The sequence below is a fragment of the Delphinus delphis genome, chromosome 6 (genome assembly GCF_949987515.2).
Source record: "Delphinus delphis chromosome 6, mDelDel1.2, whole genome shotgun sequence".
Taxonomy (NCBI): domain Eukaryota; kingdom Metazoa; phylum Chordata; class Mammalia; order Artiodactyla; family Delphinidae; genus Delphinus; species Delphinus delphis.
In genome coordinates this window covers 107,889,918-107,915,907 of record NC_082688.1, presented here as the reverse complement: position 1 = coordinate 107,915,907, position 25,990 = coordinate 107,889,918, and the positions used below count along the sequence as shown (strand labels likewise).

Genomic DNA, 25,990 nt, shown 5'->3' with positions numbered 1-25,990 from the left:
TCGTTATACAAGTTTGTTCGTTTCATCTACAAAATTTATTTTTATCATAAAGTCACTCAGTTTTACTAAATGCTTTCAAAATGCTGTGCTCAAAACTCATGCTAATTGTTATAACTTCTATGGAAACTGTCTATTCTCATGGGTAGTAGTTTACTTCTTTATAGTTTTGACATCAGCTTATTTCAACTGAAAAATCTAAAAGGCCATAACACAGCTAATTAACTCATTGATTTGTAGCTTCTTAATGACTTGTTTATTTTAAAGAAAACTAATTAAGCATTTCAGAAACATTGAAAATTACTTAGAATAGACTCAATAGTTCTATTATGTGTCCAGTGCCCAAGATAATTAAATGAAAATCATCATAGTAGAATGGCTGAAGCTCCAGATGGACAGCCAGGAGGCTTACATTTTGTTCTAGTTTTGTCATTAACTAGTTGCTTCATGTTGGGCAAGCCAGATATTCTTTAACCAGTATAAAAATGGAGACTTAAAAGTGGTACACATTTTTCACAGAAAATTGCAGTAAAACAAATGACATATTCTACACATATGTTTCAAAAAATGTCAAATTCTTAAGCCAATGTTTGGATTTTGCCTTTGATAGCATGACTCTTTTGGTCAGGGATATTTTTAATTGAAATAAAGAGAAATTCACTCAAGCTAATTAATGTAAAAGGGCCCTGAATGGTATAATAGTATCTCATGAAATCCAAGTGTAGAAAATACCAACAAACTCAGGAAATACTGAGCACCATAAAGAAAAAATCTGATGGACCCATCCTAGCTTATGAATTCAATTCATGGTTGAAGGCACCTTAGTAAGAGAAGTTCAAAGTCATATTGCAAATGTATAATTATAGGGCCCCTAACTGACACACTTGTTTACCACTCTTCCTTAAATAACTTCTTATTCAGGACATTTAGTTTTCAGAAATCAACTACTGAATGAATATTTAAAGCAATTCTGGTTTTATATTGTCTTCAGTTTAATAGTTTTATTTCAGTTCTGGTATTCTAGCAAGATTTTAAATAATCAAAAGAAGTCTATCAATTGGTATAAATTCAGTGAACACTTCTAGGAGGAGGGGCTGCTGAAATAGTAGTCCAGAATTTCAGGCAGAAAAAGACTGAATAGACATACAAGAGAAAATATCTTAGAACCTGTGGTGTCATGGGAAGGACAGAGACTAAAGGAATTGTTAGTGTGTCTGGAATAGAGACAGAAAGTGTCAACGTAATAACAAATGAAGCTGGAGACGGCTGTAGGTACCTAATCATGCAGTGCCTCATGGATCACATTTTGGACTTCTGTCTTTACAGCTCCCATTTGGAAACAACTCCTGCGGTCAAAGTGAGAGCTGAGGATAGTGTGAGTAATTTTGATCGCAGTGGGGTTGGAGAGAGTAGAATAATCTAAGAGATATATATATCACTGATAAAATCCATAAAATTTAGTGATGGTTTGGTACTGGTTGGGAATGAGGAAAATGTTTCAAGCGTGATTGCAATGATTTTAAAAATGCTTATTTAAATTTTTTGACACACCTCCCTTCAAAGGGTGGAGCCTAATTTTCCTCCTCTTGAATGCTGCCTACACAATGTAAATTCTTGATGACATGAATTCTGCAGTTTGATCATAAAATGCATTGCTACTTCCACCCAGCTCTCTTCTGGGTCATTCACTCTTCCCTCAGCCACTCAAGTAGCTACATGGAAGAAAATGAGAGCTTCTACCAATAGGATTCACGAACTTGCCAGTCATTTGACTGAGCCAACTTGAAATCAGATTCTCTTCACCAGTCAAGCCTTCACGTGGCTGCAACCATGGCTGACATCTTGACAGTAACCTGACGAAAGATTCTGAGCTAGAACATCTACTTAAGCTGTTCCTGAATTTCTGACCCATGCAATGAACATTCATTGTTGTTTTAACGCACTAAATTTCAGGATAATGTGTTATACAGCAGTAGTTAAGTGATGTCGACCCAGCTTTCTGGCTAGAGCAACTGTATGGATGGAAACATCATTCACTGATATAGGACAGCGGGAAAAGGGGGACCAGCTTTGAGAGTTACGATAATGTGTTCAATTTTGGACCTGTTGAATTAAAGCATGGTTTTAAAACATCTAAGAGACACATATCCAATATCATAGGTTATCTATATTGAAAAACAGAAATTTGCAATGATATTTTACTGGATGGTTTCTTTGAAAACTTTTAGTAAGTATGCTGGCACCTAAGGGCCATCACACTTGCCACCCCTTCTACCTAAACCAATCTCCTCTAGATCCCACTGTATGGCTCCCTCGTCACTTTCAAGTCTTCACTCAAAAGGTCTCCTTGAAAATGTTTTCCCTTCTGCATATACACACTGCTATATATAAAACAGATAACTAATAAGGACTGACTGTATAGCACAGGGAACTCTACTCAATACACTGTAATGACCTACATGGGAAAAGAATCTAAAAAAGAATGGATATATGTATATGTACAACTGACTCCCTTTGATATAAAGCAGAAACTAACACAACATTGTAAATCAACTATACTCCAATAAAAATTAATTAAAAAAAAGAAAATGTCTTCCCTTCTCACATTTTCTCTCTTCCCTATCTGTTTCTGCTTTACTTTTCTCCATAAAACATATTATTAGATAAAATACTATTCATTCACTTATTTATTTTTATGTTTTCCTCTACTGGAAGATAACTTCTTAAGAGCAGGGATTTTTGCTTATTTACTATTATACCCCCAAATCCTGGAACACTGATTGAGATATTATATAAATATACTGAGACATTATATAAAACCACTGAGATATTATATAAGTATTTTTGGAATAGAGGAGTAAAAATAGTACTTGAAATATATCATGAGACGGATAGGGCTTCCCTGGTGGCACAGTGGTTGAGAGTCCGCCTGCCAATGCAGGGGAAACGGGTTCGTGCCCCGGTCCGGGAAGATCCCACATGCCGCAGAGTGGCTGGGCCCGTGAGCCATGGCCGCTGAGCCTGCGTGTCCGGAGCCTGTGCTCTGCAACGGGAGAGGCCACAACAGTGAGAGGCCCGCGTACCGCGAAAAAAAAAAAAAAAAAAAGAATTGTGCTGCTCTCCTGAATCTTATTTGACAAAACACCACTTAGACCTTTAAAATGTGCATAAAACTTTTTAAAAAACACATTCTCGGGCTTCCCTGGTGGCTCAGTTGTTGAGAGTCCGCCTGCTGATGTGGGGGACACGGGTTCGTGCCCCGGTCCGGGAGGGTCCCACATGCCGCGGAGCGGCTGGGCCCGTGAGCCATGGCCGCTGAGCCTGCGCGTCCAGAGCCTGTGCTCCGCAACGGGAGAGGCCACAACGGTGAGAGGCCCGCATACTGCAGAAAAACAAAAACAACAACAACAACAACAAAAACACATTCTCTAAATTTCATTTTAATCTATTAATCTACTGTATTTCATAAAAATACAGTAAAATAAGGGGAAAAAAGCACCGTAATCCCACAAGCCAGAAATGAGTGATACAGAAATCATCCTTTTACTTGAGATGTTTAACTGAGTTATATTTACAAAGGAAACAATACAGCAGAAGTAGTACTGCTTTATTTTGATCTAATTGTGCTTGCATGAATGCTTACTAATAAAATGCATTTTTATAAATCCCCAAATCAATAAGATTGAGGGCATAAAACCATGATATTTTTAAAGCACCAGTCTCTGAGTCTCTGAACCTGAAAAGAATATTAAAGTGGAGCCATGCTAAGGTTGTTTTCTGTAATAATATTGAACCAGCAGAGCACTGACTTATTCAGATTATGGTAGATATTCCCTTTTGTGTGACTACAAATGTTTATGTTAATGTCACCTTTCAATGGAATGTGTTCTGACTTAAGCATATTTGAGTTATTGGACATTTCTCTTCCTGTGGTGCAGGAAGCCCTACATTTGTCTGTTCGTTACATTCCTTTAAGGAGAGAGGAATGGCACAGAAAAAAGAAGGGAATCAAACAATAAAGCAAAAAGGAGTTTATAATTGGAAGTGGTAAGGAAAGGTAAATATAGCAGTGAGTATAGTGTTGTTCAATTTCCCTCTAGCGAAAATTAGACTACACATCAAGGTTTTTATTGGATTATATTCTTTTTAAAAATTAAGAGTGAGAAGAGCTTAGCAAGATACAATCAGTGACTGTACATCATACTTAAAGCTAATATTCATCTGAGGTTATATACACCCTTCTCCCTCTGCCTCACCTCCATTCTTTCTTCCCGTTTCCACCTTCCTTCTACTTAGGTGCCTAAACTATTTTGGGCAAGACATTTACAGTTTCCCAGGAAACAAAAGGATTGTAAAAGCTTCTAGATTATAGAAGTTATTTCCTCTTCCTGTAAGAACATGTTTTCCTTTAATCAAGCATAACAAAATCTCTGGAGGTAATGCCTCCTAGGAAAAGACTACCTATTTTCAAGATTGAAAAGAAACGGGTCAGAGATGTGAGTGGACACACCTACACTGCCACACATGGTGTTCATGTATAGAACCCTGAGAAGAGCAAAAAGTTTGAAAGTGGGTCTCGTTCTTATATTTTTTGATGAAACTATTCATTAAAAAAAACTTACTGTGATTCTAGCTGAATGAGCCACATTTCACCTTTTAAAGAATGATGTGATCATTCCTTTTTCTAGTGTAGAAGAGCCTAAATCACTGTGCTCTTTTGGAAAAATAAGCAGTTAATTTGAATTAGGTGATGTGGGCTCTACCTCTGACTTTGCCACCTAAATGAGCGAGGCCTGAATAAAGATCATGTCCTAGGCTTCATCCCGCTCCTCTGCAGAGTGATGGGGGCTTTTGCTCTCATGGGGCTGGACCGACTCTTCCAAGAAAGCTGGGAGCACAGCCTGTCCAGTACCAGAGGTAATGTGGACTCAGCTATATTCTGTGTTTTGTAACCGTTAAATCAGCCTAAACCTGTCTGCTTCGTTGTTCATCTTTATCTCGACTAATGACCTTGTCTCCTACTTCAAAGAGATAACTGAGCATGCAACTGAATAACAAAATCACAATTCCCGTCTCTACCACCTGTCACATTCTGCCTCCGGTCCCAGAGAAAGACTTAAGACTTCTGGTTCAAAAGCTACCCCTCAACGACTGCTCTTAAAACTCTTCCTTTTCACCTCATCAGTGACTTTGCCCTTTCTCTTCTGAACCTCTCTTGTGTTTTCCTAAGCATTTCCTAATCTACTGACTTCTTTCTTCCAGGATGTGAGCAAGCTCAAATCTCCTTTCATTGTAAAAGCAAAATTAAACAAGCAAATGAAGAAGTGCCTGCCACATCTGTGTCCACTGTTACTTCCTCATACAGTATAGCCTCTTCTAAAAAAGGGAATCTATATTTTTCTTTAACGCACAATTCAATCTTCTAACATAGCGGTACATGTATTTTTGTATCAAAAGGCTATTTATAATCTTCCACATTTCTTTTGGTTTTTATGGCATTTGATATTATTGTGTTATTGATCATTCTTTTATTTCCAAAACTTTTCTTTTTGGTTGTCTGACGCACTCCGTGTTAGTTCTCATTTTTCTCTTATCATAATCCCCATCCTTTTTTTTTTTTTTTTTTTTTTTTTTGCCAGTACCTCTCCTTCTGCTCATCCCTTAGAAGCTGGTGTTTTTAAGACAGTGCTTTTCAAATCTGAATATGCTTTATGACTCATCTGCCGGGCTGGATAAAATGCAGATTCTGACTCAGTAAGTTGTGGTGAGTTTGCAGGTCTAACAGCCTCTCAGGTGATGGTTATTCTTCTGGTTAAAGGACCACATTTTGAGCAGCAGTGCCCTCGGCAGGGAAGGACTTTTTGACATCTGCAAGCCCCAGTGGATTACAGGTGTGCTGTGTTAGCCACAGCTCAGCCTGCAGTGTGTGAGATGGTGCAGCTAGAGCCAGGCTTGAGGACTGAGAGTCACCAGGCTTATTTGTTTGTACAATGAGATGAAACATCCATGTGTGCTCAAGTATTAAAAAATGTAGGAAAACCTTGCCCCAGAATTCTAGCCATCCAATCTTATCTAGTCCCAGGTCTTGTGTTCTCACCTCTGTGCTGAAGTTTTCCATCAACTGGATATCTCATAGGCATTACATTCACCATACATATCTGGAACTTAACTTATGATACTTTTCTACATGGCTATGCCTCTTCTTTTATGCCCTATTCTTGTCGTGGCACTATTTTTCACCCAGTTACTAAAGGTATAAATATGAGGCTTATCCTAGACCATTCTCTCTGATCCTCCACGTCCAAGCAGCGGACAAGACTTTTTTTTTTTTTTTTGGTCATTTCTCATATTGCTTCTTTCTCTCCATTTTTGGGATGTCCTATTGCATTAACCGTTTTCTACTCTCCCTGAGGCCAGTTTTTCCCTTCCCCACTGTGAACATACTTTCTGTTAAGTTCTCCATATTGCTTCCTTTTTTTGGATAATAGTTATACTTTATTTGTATACTGGAATATTTATTCTTATCACAAACATTCAACCATTCTGCTTGAATATAAGCAGCATAATGTGTTGTAGAAAAATAATAAATTTCCCCTTTCTCTTGAGAAAAAATCAAGGTAATGATCTCAAGTTGTGCATTTTTCTACAAATATTAGGATTGAAAAAATAAGAAAAAGGGGGTAAAAATAAAAATAATGCTAAACACTGAAAATTAGAAGAGTCAACCATGATATCTACTATTTAGAATAAGCTGATGTTTAGAAACATTTGAAAAAGTTTTGGAGATTTTCAGAGGTCTTAGGTTTTCTTCAGTGTTTGCAGTAACTTTAACTAACCTGCAAAATTATCAAAGTGTTCCCTTTTTTCTATATAATAATTTGGAAATGATTCATATTATAAAAAAGATATACAACCCCAATTTTAAAAATTAATGTTTGAAAAACAATTAATTTTGGCAAAAAGTAAAAGGTGGTATAGTTGAAACATTTTGAGAAACATTTTAAAATGGAAACTTCTTGGGACTTCCCTGGTGGTCCAGTCGTTAGGGCTCGGTGCTTTCACTGCTGTGGCCCCGGGTTCAATCCCTGGTTGGGGAACTAAGATCCCACCAGCTGCGTGGTGTGGCAAAAAAATAAAATAAAATGGAAACTTCCCTTTATTCTGGAAAATTATATAAAAAATATGACCTACATCCCCTCCAGCCTTGTCTGTCATCCCGCGCCTGACATATAATGTAGCTTCCAGTCACACTGAACCAGCTGTGGTTCCTACATTTTAATGCTGGTTTGTGCATACATCTTTGCACAGGCAGTTGATTCTGCCCAGATCACCTTTGCTTCTCACTTTGACAATTCAATTCAAGGACCACATCTTTTGAAAAGTTGTCCTACCTCCACGCTGCACCCCCCCACTAACAATTATGTGCCCTCTTGTGCGCTTAGTGAATCCTATGTTCTCATTAAAGCAGTTCTCTCTCTCTCTCTCTCTCTCTCTCTCTCTCTCACACACACACACACACACACACACACACACACACACACACGTATTATCACTTTCCTGTGTATCTCTCGTCTAGACAAGTGCTCTCCAAACTTCTATAATTGCCCACTCCGAAACTTCAAAAATATCCAAACATGCACTTCCAATAAATGTATACATTATTACGTATATGCTTGCATGTATACGTATTGATAAATATGTTCCTTGACAATATTTTACTCATATATATGCATATTACTAGTAATCTATATATCAAATTTGCCTGAGGCTTATTTTATTTTTATCAATTTTTATTTTTTAAAACATAGTGATTCAATATTTTTATAGATTGTACTTCATTTGTAGTTATTATCAAATATTGGCTCTATTCCCTGTGCTGTACATTACATCCTTGTATCTTATCCATATTACTTCTTTAGTGATATTTCTGAGACACAGTCTGATCATGCTCCTTTCCTACTTGCAATAATTCCCTTTGGCTTCACTTGAAAGACTGAGTTCCATAACGGTGAACGTAAAATATGAGCTGGAGCCTCTGGACCTCCCTTCGCATGCACTTCCAAAAAGCCGAACATGCCACTTCCATTTGCAACTTAGTGGCCGGAACTTGGCCACATGGACACTCAAAGCTAAGAGTGAAACTGAGAAATCTTTAACTTCTTGGAAATGCCTTTAAAGATAAGCCTCTTCTTCTTTTCTGATAGCTGGAAAGCAGCTATGATTTCTGAAATCAGAGCATCTATCTTGGATCTCAAGGAAGAAATCCTACGTTAAGAATGACAAAACAAGAAGATAGAAAGATCAGTGAACTCCCATTCCAGATGTGGTCTGGTTGCTTCCATGGTTTTTCTTTTCCTTTTTTTTTGAAAGAAAAACAAATCTTTCTTAAACCAATATTATTGTGCACTTTCTGTCAGTCACAAATGAACCTAATCTGAACTAACACAGCTATAAAGGGCTAGTCTGTTTATCCCTTGTTTATTTTCCTGCCACTCAACATCTTTCACATCTACCACTACAATGGATTTTAGAAAAAAAAAATAGCTTCTTTGAATAAAGGCTACTGATATTAGGTGAAGTGAGAAATTAGAGCTGTAATCCTAAGTACATATTTTCTCTTAAGGAGTGATTAGTGCGTTTCTGACTGTGTTCGTTTAAAAAAAAAAATGTATTCCATAGATGGATACAGCTTTACCCATTACATTTTTAAAGTAGCATGTTAAGTACAATCACTCAGTGTATAGAAAAGCCACCCAGCCCTTCAAAGACAGAGCTGAGATCTGACCCTGAGTCGTCTTTCTCTAAATTCCTTCTTGTTTTCACATGTGCACACAAGTGCATGCACAGAGAAGACTGAGGCAAGAAAAGTTAGTTTAGAAACCATCTAAAATAAACTAGCTCTTTCCTGTAGAGGTATAAATCTCATCTTCTTTTACTACTGTATTTTTGAGCTTGAATTTTCATATGTTCCAGGAATTTGAATTTTTTTCATACTGATTAAGATTTTCCGATGTAATTTTTGCTGTAAGTTGACGTATATAACCGTACAAAAGCACACAAAGAATGTCATACACTTTGGCCTTTTGAAGTAGAGCAAAATTTTAAGTTTACATATTATTATTTAGGGGGAGATAGTTAGGCTACACATAAAACCTAATTCTCTATATAATCTCAGTAGGCACCAACTGAGGTCTGCAGTAGATTCTGTGTCTTTGATGATACGTACCGTATTTAAGATTTGTAGGAAGAAAGAGATAAGCCCAATTTCAGGAATTTAAGAGGGGAAAAGAAGATTTCATAATCTTTTAAAGGGTTTTAAAGTTTTTAGAAAGAAGCAACATGAGGCAGAAGGGAGATTTCTAATGGTTTTATCCATATAATCCTCTGCTACCTCTATTCTTCCCAATAAATAAAACAAGAAGCAAGAGAAAAACACGGAAGGTGCATTTCTTCTTACTAGGCAGTACTATACAAAGTTGGGTCCCTTAGTGTTTTAATAGACTAAAGGTAATTCTCTTCTTAAATAGGAGCAATTTAAGAACTGGTGGAAAATATCATTTAATGTATATTAGTGTTTTATTATTTTATAATAAGAAAGGAATTTATAGAGATAGATTGCTTTTAAGTTTTTCATTACGATTTTATCATGTGTCATTCTTCTTTCCCTTGTCAGGAATGTAATTGTTTATAAAACTATGAAAAGTCATAACTCTCTCCTTTTCTTGGATTTTTGTTTTATTTGATCTACTAATAATTAAGTTTCAGTACTCAGACTTCGGATACACACTTAAATGATACAAATTAAAAAAATACATGTATAGTGATATCAACAGAACTAGTGAATACAAAGTAGCTTATGTGAATATTCTCTTCCCTCATAAGCAAGTGATAACAATGAAATATTTTGTTTAGAGAAAACTATTATTGGAATAAATATTTGCGGATGTTTTCTAACACGCTACAATAGTCATATAGATTTTCCCCAGGAAGTTAGTTCTAAAACAACATAAAGCATGAATTTATTAGACAGGAAAACTTGGGGGGCCCATGGTTGAGATGTTACTATCAAGTTTGCCGTATCCTCCATTTCACATGGAGACTGGCCCGTTGTCTTTTCTAAGGATGCTTTTTCTGTCTGAAACACTCTTCCCTCTTTCTTGCCCACTCACATTCCATCAACTGTTCACGGTCCATTTAAATTCTCTGCCTCTTTATAAAAATTTTATACTCCTCTGCATTCCAAAAAAGATATTTTCTTTTCCCAGTATTTATAATTGTTACTATTTTGGGTAGTTGTTCATGATTACATTTTCAACAATTGCCAGCAAAAAAGAAATTGTCAATCAACCACCCTTTATAGAGTCTCTTGGGCTTAAAACATTAAATGTATGTGAGTAAACAGATTAAAGGCAAAAATAAATATTCTGTGATATCAATGGTTCTCAGTTTATCTAGGGAATTGGAAACGTGTCAGTGATTCTGATCCCAGAACTGTGAGAGGTGCCATAATAGAAATTCAAACATTATGCATTGAGAATATGCATTATTTATTTGATTATTATTTAGAATGGTCGTTTAATTATGTCTTCTTTTTTCACTGCAGAGATCTTACAAAAAGTAGATAATTAAAAATTATATGTTGCTTTAAAATATATTTTATATACGTATATATGTATTTTATATATACATGAAATAGTTATTTGCTACAACCATTTTTATGTTAAGTGCTATTCCCTTTTTCCAATGTTTAAAAGAAGAAGCTATCATGACATGGAAGCTCAGTACTGCTTCATTTTGTAGAGGTGGGGATAGATCCCAGATAGGAACAAGTGAGACATAAGTAAGTAGTGAGGAAATGGAAAAACGTAGAAGAATATTTTCTGTGAAAGAAAAGAGAGATAAGAGGCAAGTGGGTAAATATATTACCACAGACAAATAAAATTGGGAATAAAGAGAAAAAACAAAGCACCAAATCTCTCACTAATTTTCCTCCTAAATGCTAGAAGGAAAGAAAGACAGCATAGTATTTTTATTTATGCCTAGAATTATTTATTTGAAATTGTAAATCTGCTTTGGGGGGGTGGGGAGAAGTGTTTCATTTCAGAAATGAGTGAGCCCTGTCAGTGTGCAAGACACTCTTTTAAGCCCTGGTGATAGAACTAGAAATATGTTACTGTCGCTGCCGTCCAGGGCTTCACAGTTTGAACTAGAGGCAGTATTCAGGCCATTACCACAGCCCTGGGACATATGCAATAATAAAGGTACTGTATTCCTGGAAGCACAGAGGAGGTATCCTCACCTAGACCTGGGGGAGCTCAGAGAAGGATTCTTCAAGAAGGTAAAGTGAGTTGAGTAGAAATTAGCCAGACAGATAGAATGCATATGGTCCTCCCAGGCATTTGATGGATGGTATTTGAGTGGTTGTTTCATCAACGTTCACATCATTTATCTTCCCCCAATTCCCCACCTTAAGTATTGTATGGCCAGTATGAACCAAACCAAAGCAAAACAAACCAAAGCAAAACAAAACCAAACAGCAAGATAAACATCGTTTTCTGATGATTTGCTGACACCTTACTGCCAATTAATAATCATTCCTACTTTCTTTTCTATTAGTAGCATTTTACTTGTTACTCTATTTTCTTTCAATCAGTTTTTTTGTTTTATGTGGACCATTTTTTTTAAGTCTTTATTGAATTTGTTACAATATTGTTGCTGTTTTATGTTTGGGTTTTCTGGTCGTGAGGCATGTGGGATCTTAACTCTCCGACCAAGGATCGAACCTGCACTCCCTGCATTGGAAGGTGAAGTCTCAACCACTGGACCGCCAGGGAAGTCCCAATCAGTTTTTATTTTAATGGTAACATTACTCTCAGCTTTTTGTACATATCCCTGAACTCCTGAATTGAAGAATATCCAGACCTTATGTCAGTACTAACTGTTGAGATCCTTTCTATAACAACTATAAATTTAACTTTAAAAAGGAATTTGAACTTTTTCATTTATCTTACTTTGAAAACAAAAGAAAGTCAACAGAGTCTAAATCATAGAAAAATAAACTGTAAATGATATTATCTCCAAGATTTTGTTTTTTAAAAAATAGTTTCATGAAATTATGAAAGTCATTGAACAGTGATGTTGGTAGAGGCAACTGTGATTTGAAATTTATTGATGGAAGCCTAGTGGCTTCTGGGAACTTTATGTACTTACAGAAAAAGATGTCACTAAAGTTTCCTAATGCTTTTAGGATTAAATTATCTTAAACGGTGTCAACAGATAAATGATTGCTTTACTTCTAGGTCATGACTCCAAACAATGAAACTATACAACTATAGTCTAAGTATCATAAAAAGTAGCAAGCTTTACACCATGCATTCTCAAGAGGGGTGTTATCAACCCAAGGAGGGTGGGTGAGTTTTATCTTGGGGGTGAAAAATCTTATTCTTCTTACATATAAAGCACAAATCTATCTCTATCTCTATGTATCTATGGCTATATACTACACATGAGCAAATATACAATGTACTGTGATATTACAATTTCATGCAGGCAATTAGAAAAAAAAAGTCTAAAAATATCTTTAAAGGGCTCCTTAGGAGGCAATGATGGGGAAAATAAGTTGAGAAATAATGCATTATACAATAGAAATCTCAATTTCTCATGGTGATAAGGAGAAGCAAATCTATCACTTTTCCACTGGGAGCTGCCAATTTATGTCTGTTTTACAACTTCTCAGAGCTGGTAACATCTTCTGAGGCAATTTATTTGATCTTATAGCCTTTATGGTATCTTGAACACAAGATTCTCTTTCCACTCCAAGTAATAACACAGGTTGAAATAAAATTCAAATCTAGAGTTATAGACAGATAAACAGAGATGACAGGTAGGTAGGTGTCATCTCAGTGCGGATCTGTTGTTTTATCAAGCATCTACTCCACGCATGACATTGAATTAAATATTATGGCAGTAAAACAAGATCAGAAACAATCCTATCCTCATGGGAGTTACAATCAAGAAGGAGAGACAAGACTTGCATGAAAATCTAAAACACACATTTGAAGGTGATGTCACGTCCCCCCCTCTACGGTGGCATATTATAGAAAGTTGAGATTCTGCTTCTCTAGCACATTGCACACTGCCTGGAAATGCAGTCATTGCTCCATAGACTTTTATAAAGTTACAAAGAGATTCAGGTAGACTGCTACAGGCACCCTGCAACTGGAGTATACAAGCTTCATGCATGGAGCAACCACATGGAAAATATTATCAATTCAAACTGTGTCTCAAATAAAAAGCACACTCTCCACAAGCAGGATGGTCATTTTAAGTGAAGAAGCAAGCATGAAAAAAAAGGGAAAAAATACAGAAACAAATATTTGGGGAGAGGGAGCACATGTGCCCAAAGGAAGTTTCCTACGTCCAGGAGAAAACAGAATGACATTTTGTTTTTTATTCATTAAAATTATTTGATAAACATTTTCCTTTTCAGGTAAAAAGGTCCTTATTGCTGGAAATTTTAACGTTTACAGGATGACTACCTGTTATAGATTTTTTTTTTTAATATTTAGGCTGCAACGGGTCTTAGTTGCGGCACGCGGGCTTCTTAGTTGCGGCATGTGGGATCTAGCTCCCAGACCAGGGATCGAACCCAGGCCCCGTGCATTGGGAGCGCAGAGTCTTACCCACTGGACCACGAGGCAAGTCCCTGTTATAGATATTTTTGAGAGATTTTCAAATTTAGGTACAATATTGGATGGACTAGTTACCTCCAATGTAAGCCCAACCAACCTATATTGGCAATGTTTGTAAAGTAGTATCAGAAATATCTCAGGGTCTATAAATCCTAATTGGTTATTTTTGTCAGTGTGTAAATTTTGCATGCTCTCCTAGAGAATGCTTCATCGTTTGCATTGGAAGTTATTCCATGCAATAAACTATCTCAGAGGATGTTAATAACCTTTCCACTTTATGCTATTCTTAATTGTACCACTGAGGTTACTGCTTCTGTGCCTCAAATTGTCTGAGAGGTACTGGCAATACTTCCTCCTAAAAATATCTCTAGTATGGAGATTCTGAAAGAATTTCAGAAATACACTGTAACGGAGCTGCTTTTTTTATTTTATTTTATTTTATTTTTTGCTATTGCTTCCTCTTCTGACAATATCTGAGGATTTCAAACTCTGTTCTTAAAATGTGTGTGGTTGCCATGCAGTTGTTTGAATAGCTTCATTTTCTGGGATGAAAGAGCTCATTCTATTCACACACTCTGTTTGTTACTAAACAGTTGGTCCTGTCTTAGAATGCCTGCCTTCACTCCAGAACCAGTTCTCGAAGCTAACTCGCTTATCTCTCTTCTTGATGCATTTTTCCAACAAGACAAAGCTACAGCTTTCTTCTAGTGGAGAAAGACAAACCACCCATGTTTCAAAATGGACATCTGCATACACAGGAGTTCATTTTCAATAAATACAGTTAATCCAAGTATAACGCTAATCATTTGGCGAAGAGTTTAAGAGACAGGTTTGGTGGGAAAATCAAGGAGGATTCATCCAATATGCTTCATGTAGTAAGTAAAAGTTAAAGATGCATCTTCTCCAAAATAATTCCCTAAAAGTCTCCTGAGAAAACTTAAGTTTTTAATCATCCGTGACTGTGGACTAGTTTATGAGATTAGTTGAAATTAGAGCATTCAAAGGCTCTATAGAAAAGGGATAGACATATGCTATTGATAAGAGCAAGTCCTTGGGATCGACAGTATAAAATTATGATAAATCTATGACTTTGTCACTTATTTATGACCAGTCGCACCTCCATAGTTTAGCTCAGGACTCTCTCTGAGTACGTCTCTGTGCCCTGCTCTAAATATTCTACCTTCATCTCATATAAATATTTTTTCTGTTTCTTGTTCTTTGCACACAGTGTGATCACCTTTGTAACAGTTTAACTGTTCAGTCTACAGTTCAAGCATTGTCTCTGTTTTCTCAGCTGACAGCAGGATACCCAGATCTACTGCTACCATCTCAAACTCAAAACCAAGTTCACTGTCCCCTTTTCTTCCAACAATCCAAATCCTCTACCTGATTTTCTTTCTTTAAAGAGATCATATTTTGATGAAAAATTCAAACATGATCTCCAAACTCTAAAACAAGCAGATTGTCCTTTTCTTCTAGTAGTCTTGTCATTGTTGTCTGTTTACATAGTTTTTTACTATTACTGATGATTATTAGCAATCTTATGATTAATTGTAATTTTGAGGTAAACTCACCTCTGAAAGAAAGGGATTTATAGAGATATTTTGAGCCCAGTTACCAGACCATTCCTATAATGATAACTATCCAGTTATAATTAAATGATTTGCTTCTAAATTTCATCCATATTCCATTATGAAAGGAAGCTGCAACTCCACATTTTGGCTGGTTTATTATTGTAGTCAGCTCAATAGTTGTTGCTAGCAGAATATGATTTTAAACCATAAATTGGAAATCTTTCAACTGAATTTGACCATCACCATTCCCTTAGCACATGATAGGCTTGTATCATTCCTATTGCATAGAATATTTTCTTTATATCTCATTTCTGCCCATTGAACAAGCATCTTATAAGATCCAGCACAAGTACCAACCCTCTGGGGAACTTCCCTATTTCACATTGCCTAAAACATTGCTGTTTCTGTTTGTCTTTTGTCACTGGACCTTTGTATTTTCTTTCCTGCTAGACTCTAAGTTCCATGATGGGAAAGGGGATAATTTCCCAATCATCCCTAGCCAAACTGTACCTAGCACAAACATGTGTGCACAGAATGTGATGAGGAAATCTTGTTGAATTGCTTAACATTACACGTTAAACACATATTTGGTGATTGACTTGCCTCAGTACATAGTTGTGTGATCAAGGGAGAGAAAAATTACATACAAGAGGAAATATTTAAAAGCTGTTTCCTGAATCTGCAGAGCAAACTGCTTGAGGCATTGACTAGAGAACTGGGCCACGATCCTTCTACACTTAGGAAAGCATATGATTATTTATAGATACAAAGGGAAGAAGCATATATTATGTGTAGCATAATTTAAAAACACTATGTAGAATCCTGCTACAGTACCTACATACAAGAAATCATCATAATAATGACTTTATCCCCTGAAGTACATTTTCTTCAAAATCTTACATAAGAAAATAGACCCAACATTAAAAAGAATTTTCCCCATCCTCCAAAACGTACCAAAAGCAAAAAATAAGAAATTCTATGCCAAAATGTTTTTCTTAGGCTTTGAAGTAAATCAAGAAAACATTTTGTTTGTGATTATCATAAAGTATGAAATTCATACATTCAGTGTTTTGACACAATATACCATAATTTATTCAAATAGCAAGTCTGTGTTGGTATCAAACTATAAAGATGAAAAACAAAATTGTATGTTGTGAAAATAATTAATTTAGATGAAATATTTTTGGCAGTTCTCCTGCTTTTGGAATTTGTTCTGTAAGCTCTTCATAATCATCACTTATTTACATTTCAAAGAAAGCTGAACACTGGTGTTTTGTTCTTTATTTTATTAGTATGAGAAGTAGAATCCAAAAGCCATAGGAAAATTTTTTCAAAAAACAGCAATATCTGAGCAAAATGTGAAAATTTTAAAAACTTCACTACTAGGAAAGGTAGATTTTTTATGTCTGTGTCTGACTTGTATTTATTAAAAGAATTCACCTCTTTAATAAGTTCCCTTTAAATATTACATTTCTAATACCTGATGTATTCTGATAATGAATACTCCTAATTATAGTATAGCAGTAAATGTTTTTGTTTTGCTGTTTTTGCCTTAATAAAACTCATTTACTGGGGTTTCCCTTGTGGCGCAGTGGTTAAGAATCTGCCTGCCAATGTAGGGGACACAGGTTCGAGTCCTGGTCCAGGAAGATCCCACATGCCGCGGTGCAACTAAGCCCATGCGCCACAAGTACTGAGCCTGTGTGCCACAACTACTGAAGCCCACGCGCCTAGAGCCCGAGCTCTGCAACAAGAGAAGCCACCGCAATGAGAAGCTTGCATACTACAATGAAGGGTAGCCCCTGCTCGCCGTAACTAGAGAAAGCCCACGCGCAGCAACGAAGACCCAATGCAGCCAAAAATAAATAAATTAATTAATTAAAAAAAATAAAGTGGTACTGACTTGTAGAATCTCTGTGGGGAGAGAAGCTTCCTAATTAAAAAAAAAAAACTCATTTACTAAAATGTAGAAATATGCCAAGATAGAAACTAAAATATTATCTGTGGACTTGCAATAATAGTCTACGAAAGCACTATAAATTTTTATAGTAATGTTGCACTGATCAAATTTTGTACTAGTAATAGCAACAGGAACTCTCATATATTACTGATAGGAGTTTAACTAGGTAAAACTACCTTAGAAAACTTGCAGTATCTACTAAAGCTAACCATACTCATATCCACCCTATATTCTAGCAATTCCTCTGCCTAGTGAAACTCTTGGACCCAACTCATATAGTCCCCAAAATGCACGTATTCACATGTATTCACCAAAAAAAGGCATGATCAAGGAGGTTCATAGCAGCACTAGCCAAAACCCAAAAAAATACCCAAATATTCCTCAGTAGGACAATGGGTAGATTGTGATGTCTTCATATAATGGAATACCATACAGAAATGAGAATAAACAAGCTACTGCTACATGCTATAACACAGATAAATCACATATGTTTCATAAAAATAAAGCAGACTCAAATAAGTATATAAAGTTCAAAAGCAGGAAAAAGTTTTATTGTCCCATAAGTCAGGATAGAGATGATTTTGCAGCAAAGTAGTGCTTGGGAAAAGACATGGTGGTAAGAGGGGGCATGGTGAATGCTCGTGTGATGCTGACAATTCTACTTCTTGATCCGTGGTCTCTTGACATGGTGTTACCTTTGTGCCACTTTATTTGGAACTCTGTTGTTTGCACATTTTTCTTTGTGCATTTATATCTCAATAAAAATTTTTAAAACCTTAAACCTATGGAAAAAAAACGCTTCTACTAGTATGTTATTTAATTAAAACTTCATATATGGTTTCTGGTTGTTGTTCTTACTTCCAAATTTCCCTGGAAATAATATTTTTCAATTAAAAAGATATATTTATGAATTTAAACAAAATACTTTTTTGACTTTAGTTTTTCCTTTACATGTTTCCTTTTTTGCTCAATACCTCACGAATAGGCTTAGCGAACAAAAAATGGTCTCCATAAAGAAACTGTATTTTGCAAGATATTTCCAGTAGAGGGAGCTTCACTTTCTAAAGGAAATTTCTATAGAAAATTTTCCTTCAAGGACCATCACTAAAAAATAAAAATACTTAATTTTTTTATGTATGATTAAAGTTCTTCATAGAGTGATGGCTACTAAGACCAGTCTAAGATAGAGAAAACTTTTTTTCGATTTGTGAACGAAAAAAGAAAAACTTGATGAAGAATATATGTATCACCAAAACTTCTATATTGGGTATGTCTTTTTCAAGTGATTACATTTTTAGACTATTCATAAAAAGCATTTTAAACTAAATTATTTAATATTAATGAAGATAAATTCTAAGAATATATCATAACAAATATTATGGTGATTTGCCATTATACAAATTTGACCTCATCGATCAAAATATTTTAGTTATTAACATTAAACTTTCTAAACCTAAGTATCTATCAACTAAGCTCTTCTGATTTCTTTGAAAAAAATAAATATGTGTATTATCTAAGATATTAAGAAATAATTATGGTAAAATAATTTATCTTATGACATGAATTTTGTACTCCTTTCCATACAATTTACATAAATGTAAAAGCTCTACATTCTTTGCTTTGGTCACTACGTATGAAACTTGTAACAATTGTAAAGTTACAAAAATTTACTGTCATTAAAATATTTTTCACTGAAAATATTCTGATTTACAATGGTTTCAACACCTCACTTCAGAAAAAATGGATAATTTCAGAATATAATAACCTTCACAACTAGTTCCTGTTACTAAAGGTAGTTATTATGGGATATGCTATGTTTTTCTAATGTGCCTAACGATAAAAACTTGACATAGCAACCCAGAAAAGAATATTTACATACTTCAAATGGAAACCATTATACAAATAACTTAGTTACTCTCATTATTTGATTTCAATCTTCTTGAAAGTCTTGTGAGCCAAAAAATGGAAATTTTAAGGTAATTATAATAGTAAAGTAAAATTTATATTGTTGGTTCAAAAATCCATGAGCAGTATCTTGCTTATACATTGTTTGATGAAGAATGGGGGTTAAATTACTTGATCTGTGTTTAGTCTCTCTTCTCTTTTAATTAAAAAGAAAAAAAAAGAAAGCCTACCAAATATGACTGGATATGATAAGAAAATGACACATCATAGAACAATTTTACCATTCAATAGGTTTCTTATTACTTTCTCCAAAATAATTATTCTTGGCATAGAACATATCTGGTGATTTATTTATTATTTTGCCTCCATGAACCAGGCTCTTTAGAAAATAGTACTTGCAAGGCCTTTATTATTCTATTCATTTGAACTTAACCTCTAGATATATCAACAATGTTCAGAATATCTCTGATCACTAAATGTTTATGCTCTAGATTTTTTTTTGTCTTTTAAAAAGTAAGTAATGTTCCATTTCTAATTACTAAATGTTTTGTAACTTTCACAAAAGAGAGTAACACCCAGAATTTATAATTCACTTAGAAAAAAGAAACACTTAAAGCAATTTGAGAAGGAAGACCTAGGCTTTGGAAATATTTTTTTGCTAGGGTAACCTCAGCTGCAAATAATATAAGATGCCAGTTACTAAAATACATTAATTAGTGAAAACAGAGCAAAGTTATATGTTGTAGAGGTCTCAAGAGATAGACTGCTAGATACCTTTAGATAGAAAACAATACGATTTAAGGGACACTTTCAACAAGTCAACTTCGAGTTGCATTCTTGGTTTCATCCATGACAAGTAGTTGCAAGGCTTGAATGAGTTCTCCAACTGTTAAATACAAGTGGACTCACCTGAGTAGCAGTGCTGCTTCCCAGAAGTAAAATCCCGAAACTAATGTCCGAAAGTGTCTCACGTAGGCCATGATACGGAGGGAAAGATTCACGACTCTGAAATGAGTCTTAGCCAAGGCATGGGGAAGGAGAAAGCCGGGAATGAGAGTGTGCAGTCTAACTGCGTGGGGTGTTGGTGGAGAGCAACGCCTGGAAAGCTTCAGCACCTGAGACAGCTCCCCGCGATCCGCGGAGACCCTCTCTTTCAAACACTTGAAATTCCCTTTCGACCCCTTCTCTGAGCAGGAGCTGAAGGGAGATTCACAGGATTACACATGTGCAGGTGATTTATACAGTGACAGCGGAATAACGGATGAGATGAGAAGTCTGAGGTGCCTAGGTTCTGGGCAGCAGTTCACGGGAGCTCTAGCGGCAAAAGAAGAATGCTAGTCCTTTCCTGACTCAGACCCACGACTGGAGAAAGAGCAACAGCGGGAGCAAGGATGCGTCTGCACCTGCTCCAAGCGCCGCCCGCCCGAATCCCACTGTCCACCTTTGGGTAAACCCCGGGCCACTAGCGTGGCAGAGGGAAGCGGGGGCGGGGCCAGACGACACGGTCTTGCCAGCCAATCACAACCGCACAGCGGGGCAGAGTGACAGGCCACTCACGACGGTAGGCGGTGCTTAGCTAGCCAGGCTTTTTAAAAAAAAAAAGAAAAAGAAAGAAAAAAAAGGCGTTGAGTAACTGGTGCAGAGCCTAAACCGCAACTGGAAGGAACTGGGGGAGGGGAAGCCTCTGCGCTAAGAACTGGGGGAGTCAGCAGCATTTATGGATTAGGTAGCAGAATCGCGCTAGAGGGACCCTCCATTGTTCCCTTCCGGGAGAAGGCGCAATTTAGTAATAAAAGGTCTTTTCGGATGTGACCCTGTCTCTTTGACCTTACATCAAAATGCAAGAGTCAACAGTAAACCCAGACCCTTGGAGAGGTCTAGGGAAGAGCAGAGAATGTGGTGCTGAAAACCAGCGGAAGAGGAGAATCAGCTGCTTCTAGAATCGTCTCACAACCCTGGCCGGCTTCTGGCCGGGAAACGTTGTTGACTAGAGTCAATTGAGTTTCCTTCAGTGACAATACGGGTTCTAAAAAGATGAAGGTGGGAAATCTAAAGAGATGGCTTCTGAGGGGACAACGCTACACACACACCCGTTTTTTCTTAGGCGTTTTCCATATCTTAACATTAAGCTCCAGGGAGAACGACAACTAGGTCATATGGTTCATCTTTTCTTCTGCCATCCAACTCTCTCCCTCGCCCACCCCTCCCTAACCATTTATATGGGGACTTGGATTGGAAGACTGGAAAGGGAAAGTGAGTGTGTGTGTGTGTGTGTGTGTGTGTGTGTGTGAGAGAGAGAGAGAGAGAGAGAGAGATCATGCACACGTTTCTATGCTTCTTCATGCACCTCAAAATAATGGAATTTTTAATCATTAAAACTTAGGCTATTAGATCTTTAAGTGGCTTTTATTTACTATCAACTAGGATCAAAATATTCACTCCTTGAATCTTAGCTTTTTCCCAAAACTCCCTCAGGTATTTATTCTGAAAGCCCTACTTTAATCTCTTACTTTTCTCAATGACCAAACTACATGCCAAGAATGTCTTTCCTTTCTCACAAACGTTTTCTTCTTAATTAAATCCAAGAGCAATTGACATATCAATTATCCCATAATTCTCTGTTTAACTGGAAAAGTATGTCACTAATTTTTACCCTCCAAATGAGGGCACGGTGAAAAAAAAAAATCTTTCTCTTTACTCTTTAGTAGACAAGCTTATTTATATTCCGTGTAAATAAAGAAATTTTGGATTTATTTCCAGACATTATTATTAAACCTGCCTCTTTTCACATTTGGTTTTCCGACTTAAATCACAAACTTCCAGAAGCCTCTTAAGGAATATAGTTGATTCTGCCCATGAATGTTTCTATCTTGAGAAGTGTCATATAATTTTAATTAACGCTGTTTTTCAGTGAATCTTTGGAAAGCTTTCTAAGTGCAAATGCTTTTTAGTTGGTCATTCTTTTAATAGCAGTAATTGTTTTAAAAACCACACACAATCAAAAAACAAAACTTACTATATTTCAAGAAGACCTGGGTTCCTTGCCTTGCTTCATCACTAACTATCTTTGGAAAAGTAATACATTTTTTAAAATACTTTTACTTAATATATCTTTAAAAATATATATTTATTGAGGGAACTGAATGAAATGACTTCTGAGATTTATACTCTGGCCCAAAGGAGAGAGCCAATGAATGTTTAAGTGAGCAAATCAGTGGATAATATTTAAAGCTCTGTGTTTACATTAATCTGGATAATTATGTTACATGATAGCTTAAAAGGCAGGATAATTTTAGCTGTTTCATCTCATCATTAACACGAAAACATAGGAACGTTAGACTTTATCAAATTTATATAGTCAATCAGTTTATTGAATATAATGTCATATAAGAGGATGGCTGGAATCCCCATATTACTTGTTTTTCTATTTCTTGCTTTTTTTTTTTTTTTGACTGCGCCCCGAGGCATGAGGAATTTTAGTAGTTCCCAAACCGCAGAATGAACCCGTGCCCCTGCAGTGGAAGCATGGCATCCTAACCACTGGACCGCCAGAGAATTCTCCCCATATTACTTGTTTTTCATAGCATCATGATTATTTCCTTCAAATTACTTATGGCAAGCTACCATTCCCCTCATTTATTTGTTTGACTTTTCCACCAGAGTGAAATAATGGCTGTTATTTAGCACAGCAGCTAGCATACAGTAGATAATCAATGTTTGTTGAATGTGTCAATGATCATACTAGAAATATGATTATTTTTAAATTAGTAAATGAATGAATTTGTTACAGTGTGTGGGGTACTAGATTAACTTTGATTAAATAATTAGAAATGAATCAAAGTGCGTCATACTGTCTTGTTTCTTTTAACATTTGATGATTAATTTCCCAGTGCTTCTTGTCTATGTTGTTTATGTTGTTTATTCTTAATTTCTATAAAGTCAAAATAAATTTTATGCAACTACATATTGTGGTAGCCATTCTTGTAAATTTTACTCTTTGGAGAATAATTGTCCTGATTGTATGGTAGGTGAATGAATGTGTTTTTGGGAAAAAAGACCATTTTATGGCTGATGAGCATCTGACTAGCATTCATGTAAAATTAAGCTGGATTCTGATATAGCCAAATCTCTGCTCTTCTTCTTCAGGCCTTTATTATTTCCTTCTTGTACTAATAGATTATTTTTCACATTGGACAAGACATGGCACTTCTGAGCTAAATGAGATATTAATCTTCCTCATATTTAATAGTTTCCGAGATATTAATCTTCCTCATATTTAATAGTTTCCTTTTACAAGGAAGGAATTGTAGCCCAAAGTGGTTAAGTGATGGTTACTAACCTTCATATTCAGCAAGCTGAAGATATCAAAACTGAATTTGGTGCTTCAGGTGCATTGTCCAGTATTTTGTATACTACCACAGAGCTATCTTTAATGGTGTATTTTCACTATTGTTTCAAGATATATGCATATTACTTAAGCTACAGAAAAGTAGATCAATTTCAATGTAAAGATAAAGCTTTTTTCATATGCTCAATTGTTACTACCAATGAGCTAAACATATATAATATTTTGTACATACTGCTAAAATGATTTGTTATTTAGTGAAAATTTTACTTACTTTTTTGAAGTTAATGTAGTATCGGGTTAATAACTATTTACTGAGAATCGATCAGATTCAGTAGCACTGGGTCATTCTAGTCATCTCATCAAAAGCTTGTGTATGAGTCAAAATGTCAGTTTTAAAACTTATAAAAGGCAATGTCACTTTTGGAATAATTAGAATAGTCACATCTTTGAATTAACATTCTAGGAAGATTGAAACAAAGCTTTAATTTAGGGCTTCCCTGGTGGCGCAGTGGTTGAGAGTCCGCCTGCCGACACAGGGGACACGGGTTTGTGCCCCAGTCCGGGAAGATCCCACATGCCGCGGAGCGGCTGGGCCCGTGAGCCATGGCCGCTGAGCCTGCGCGTCCGGAGCCTGTGCTCCGCAACGGGAGAAGCCACAACAGTGAGAGGCCCGCGTACAGCAAAAAAAAAAAAAAAAAAGCTTTAATTTAAAAATCAATCAGGAAGTCACATGTTTAATACAAATTAGGTAGAGGAGAATTAATCCTATGGCAGTGATAGATATCATCACCAAGTATGTGTGCCTAGTGAATTTGTCTTTTGCATAGGGATCTACATACTGAACAGACTACAATAATAATGACATGTTAGCTGATCAGGTGACCCTTCTTTTTCGAAATAATAGCAGAAATATCCAATGATTTATCTCCTTTTTTTCTTTTTTTTCCAGGCTACAAAATTTTTCACATGGATCTCAGCAAAAGTCTCCTAATTTTTTCTCTTGCTTGCTCTCTTATTCCCCTTGACTAACCCTCCACTGTGAATATTAAGGGGTTTTTGTTTGTTCTTTGTTAGTTTTAGTATACCGAATGATGTCACTTCTATTCCTAAGACTGTTCAATGCCTTTCCATTGCAACAGATTGAAATCCACATTCCTCTTCACAGCTGGCTCTAAATGATTTTCCACTGACAATCTCCTCAGCCCTTTCTAGTGTGCTTTTCCCCCATAATGCACCAGTCACATGAGCTGTTTCTTATCTCATGATTTCTCTACTTCAAACTTTCTTTCTCTGTGCTTCTTATGTCTAGTCTCTTTCAGCCATTAACTCACAGTATAAATCTCTCTCTTCCTTTCTTTCAACAAGATTTCCCCTAAACCTTTATATTAGGATTTATTTCCTGCAGAAATCAAACTAGAATTTGTCTTTGTTTGAATACTCCTGGAAGGCAGGGGAAATGTGCATCCTTATGCCTGGCACATGTCTGGCAGGTGGTAAATGAGCAAGAAATATTTGTTGAATGAACAAATGCAGAAACTTTCTCTGCTCTTTAGTTCTTTCTTTTCAAGATTCCATTCTTACTAATCTCTTTTAACCTATTCTTTCTTCATAAAATTGTTTAGATTATAGTGTTCTCTCCAGGCCAGATATATTCCTTAGCCATCTAAAAGTAATCTTTGAGTTTATATGTGGGTCTTCAGTTCACTCTGAGAGTGCCTTATTTATAAATAAGATTAATATAATACACTCTATTATGATATTTACTTTTTTAACTCTCAGACTGTCATCTTTTCTCCGAACTGCAGTGAAAATCTGCCATAATTCCCTAAATGACTTCAAATAGTGGGATATTTGAAGCGCTTAATTAACTGGATATTTTGTTCTTTCTCTGAATATTTGGTCTCAAGTAGGCACGACTTGTAAAAGTACTTCCAAATTATTTCCTTAAACAGTTTCTTCACCAACAAATATAAGGTTTATAATATGCACCATCTTGGGAGCTTCCTGAGATATACATGTGAATGGGAAACAAATCTTGTCCTAGAGGAACTATAATACATAGTGTGTAAGGTGTACGTGAATATTCATAGTATCTCATAGAATGTTAAGTATTGAAAGAAGCAAAGAGAAATGCTATGGGAATTCAAATGCATTACTTCAAAATAGAAAGCACGAGTAGATTAGAAAATGTTGATAGAGTGGGGAATATTCAACAAAGCTTTGAAACCAGTTCATGGTTCATTTTTAGAATTTGAATGAGTGGAAACTACAGCAGAAAAACTTTGTAGGAGGGTAAAAAAAAATCTTCAAAAGCTTAGAAGCAGAAAAAAGTGGGGCAAATAGGATTTCAGTAACAATATTTGTGCAGTTAACTACTGTATTGGATATTTTACGTCTTATCTTAATTTCTGCTCTCAAGATTCTAAGGTATACATATTTCTGACCATGTTTTAATAATGAGGAAACTGAGTTCCCATGATTTTAAGAAGCTTTTCCAATATCACACTATTATTAT

General features: G+C 35.9%; 1 protein-coding gene across 1 annotated transcript in view; it reads right to left on the bottom strand.

Annotated features, from left to right (window-relative positions):
* GLRA3 (glycine receptor alpha 3) overlaps positions 1-20,107 on the bottom strand; it is a 156,607-nt gene extending 136,500 nt beyond the window's left edge. The window contains exon 1 of the mRNA XM_060013620.1: positions 20,037-20,107. Within this exon, the coding sequence (XP_059869603.1) occupies positions 20,037-20,107 (71 nt within the window). The remainder of the gene's footprint in view (positions 1-20,036) is intronic.
* Positions 20,108-25,990: the final 5,883 nt, after the last annotated feature.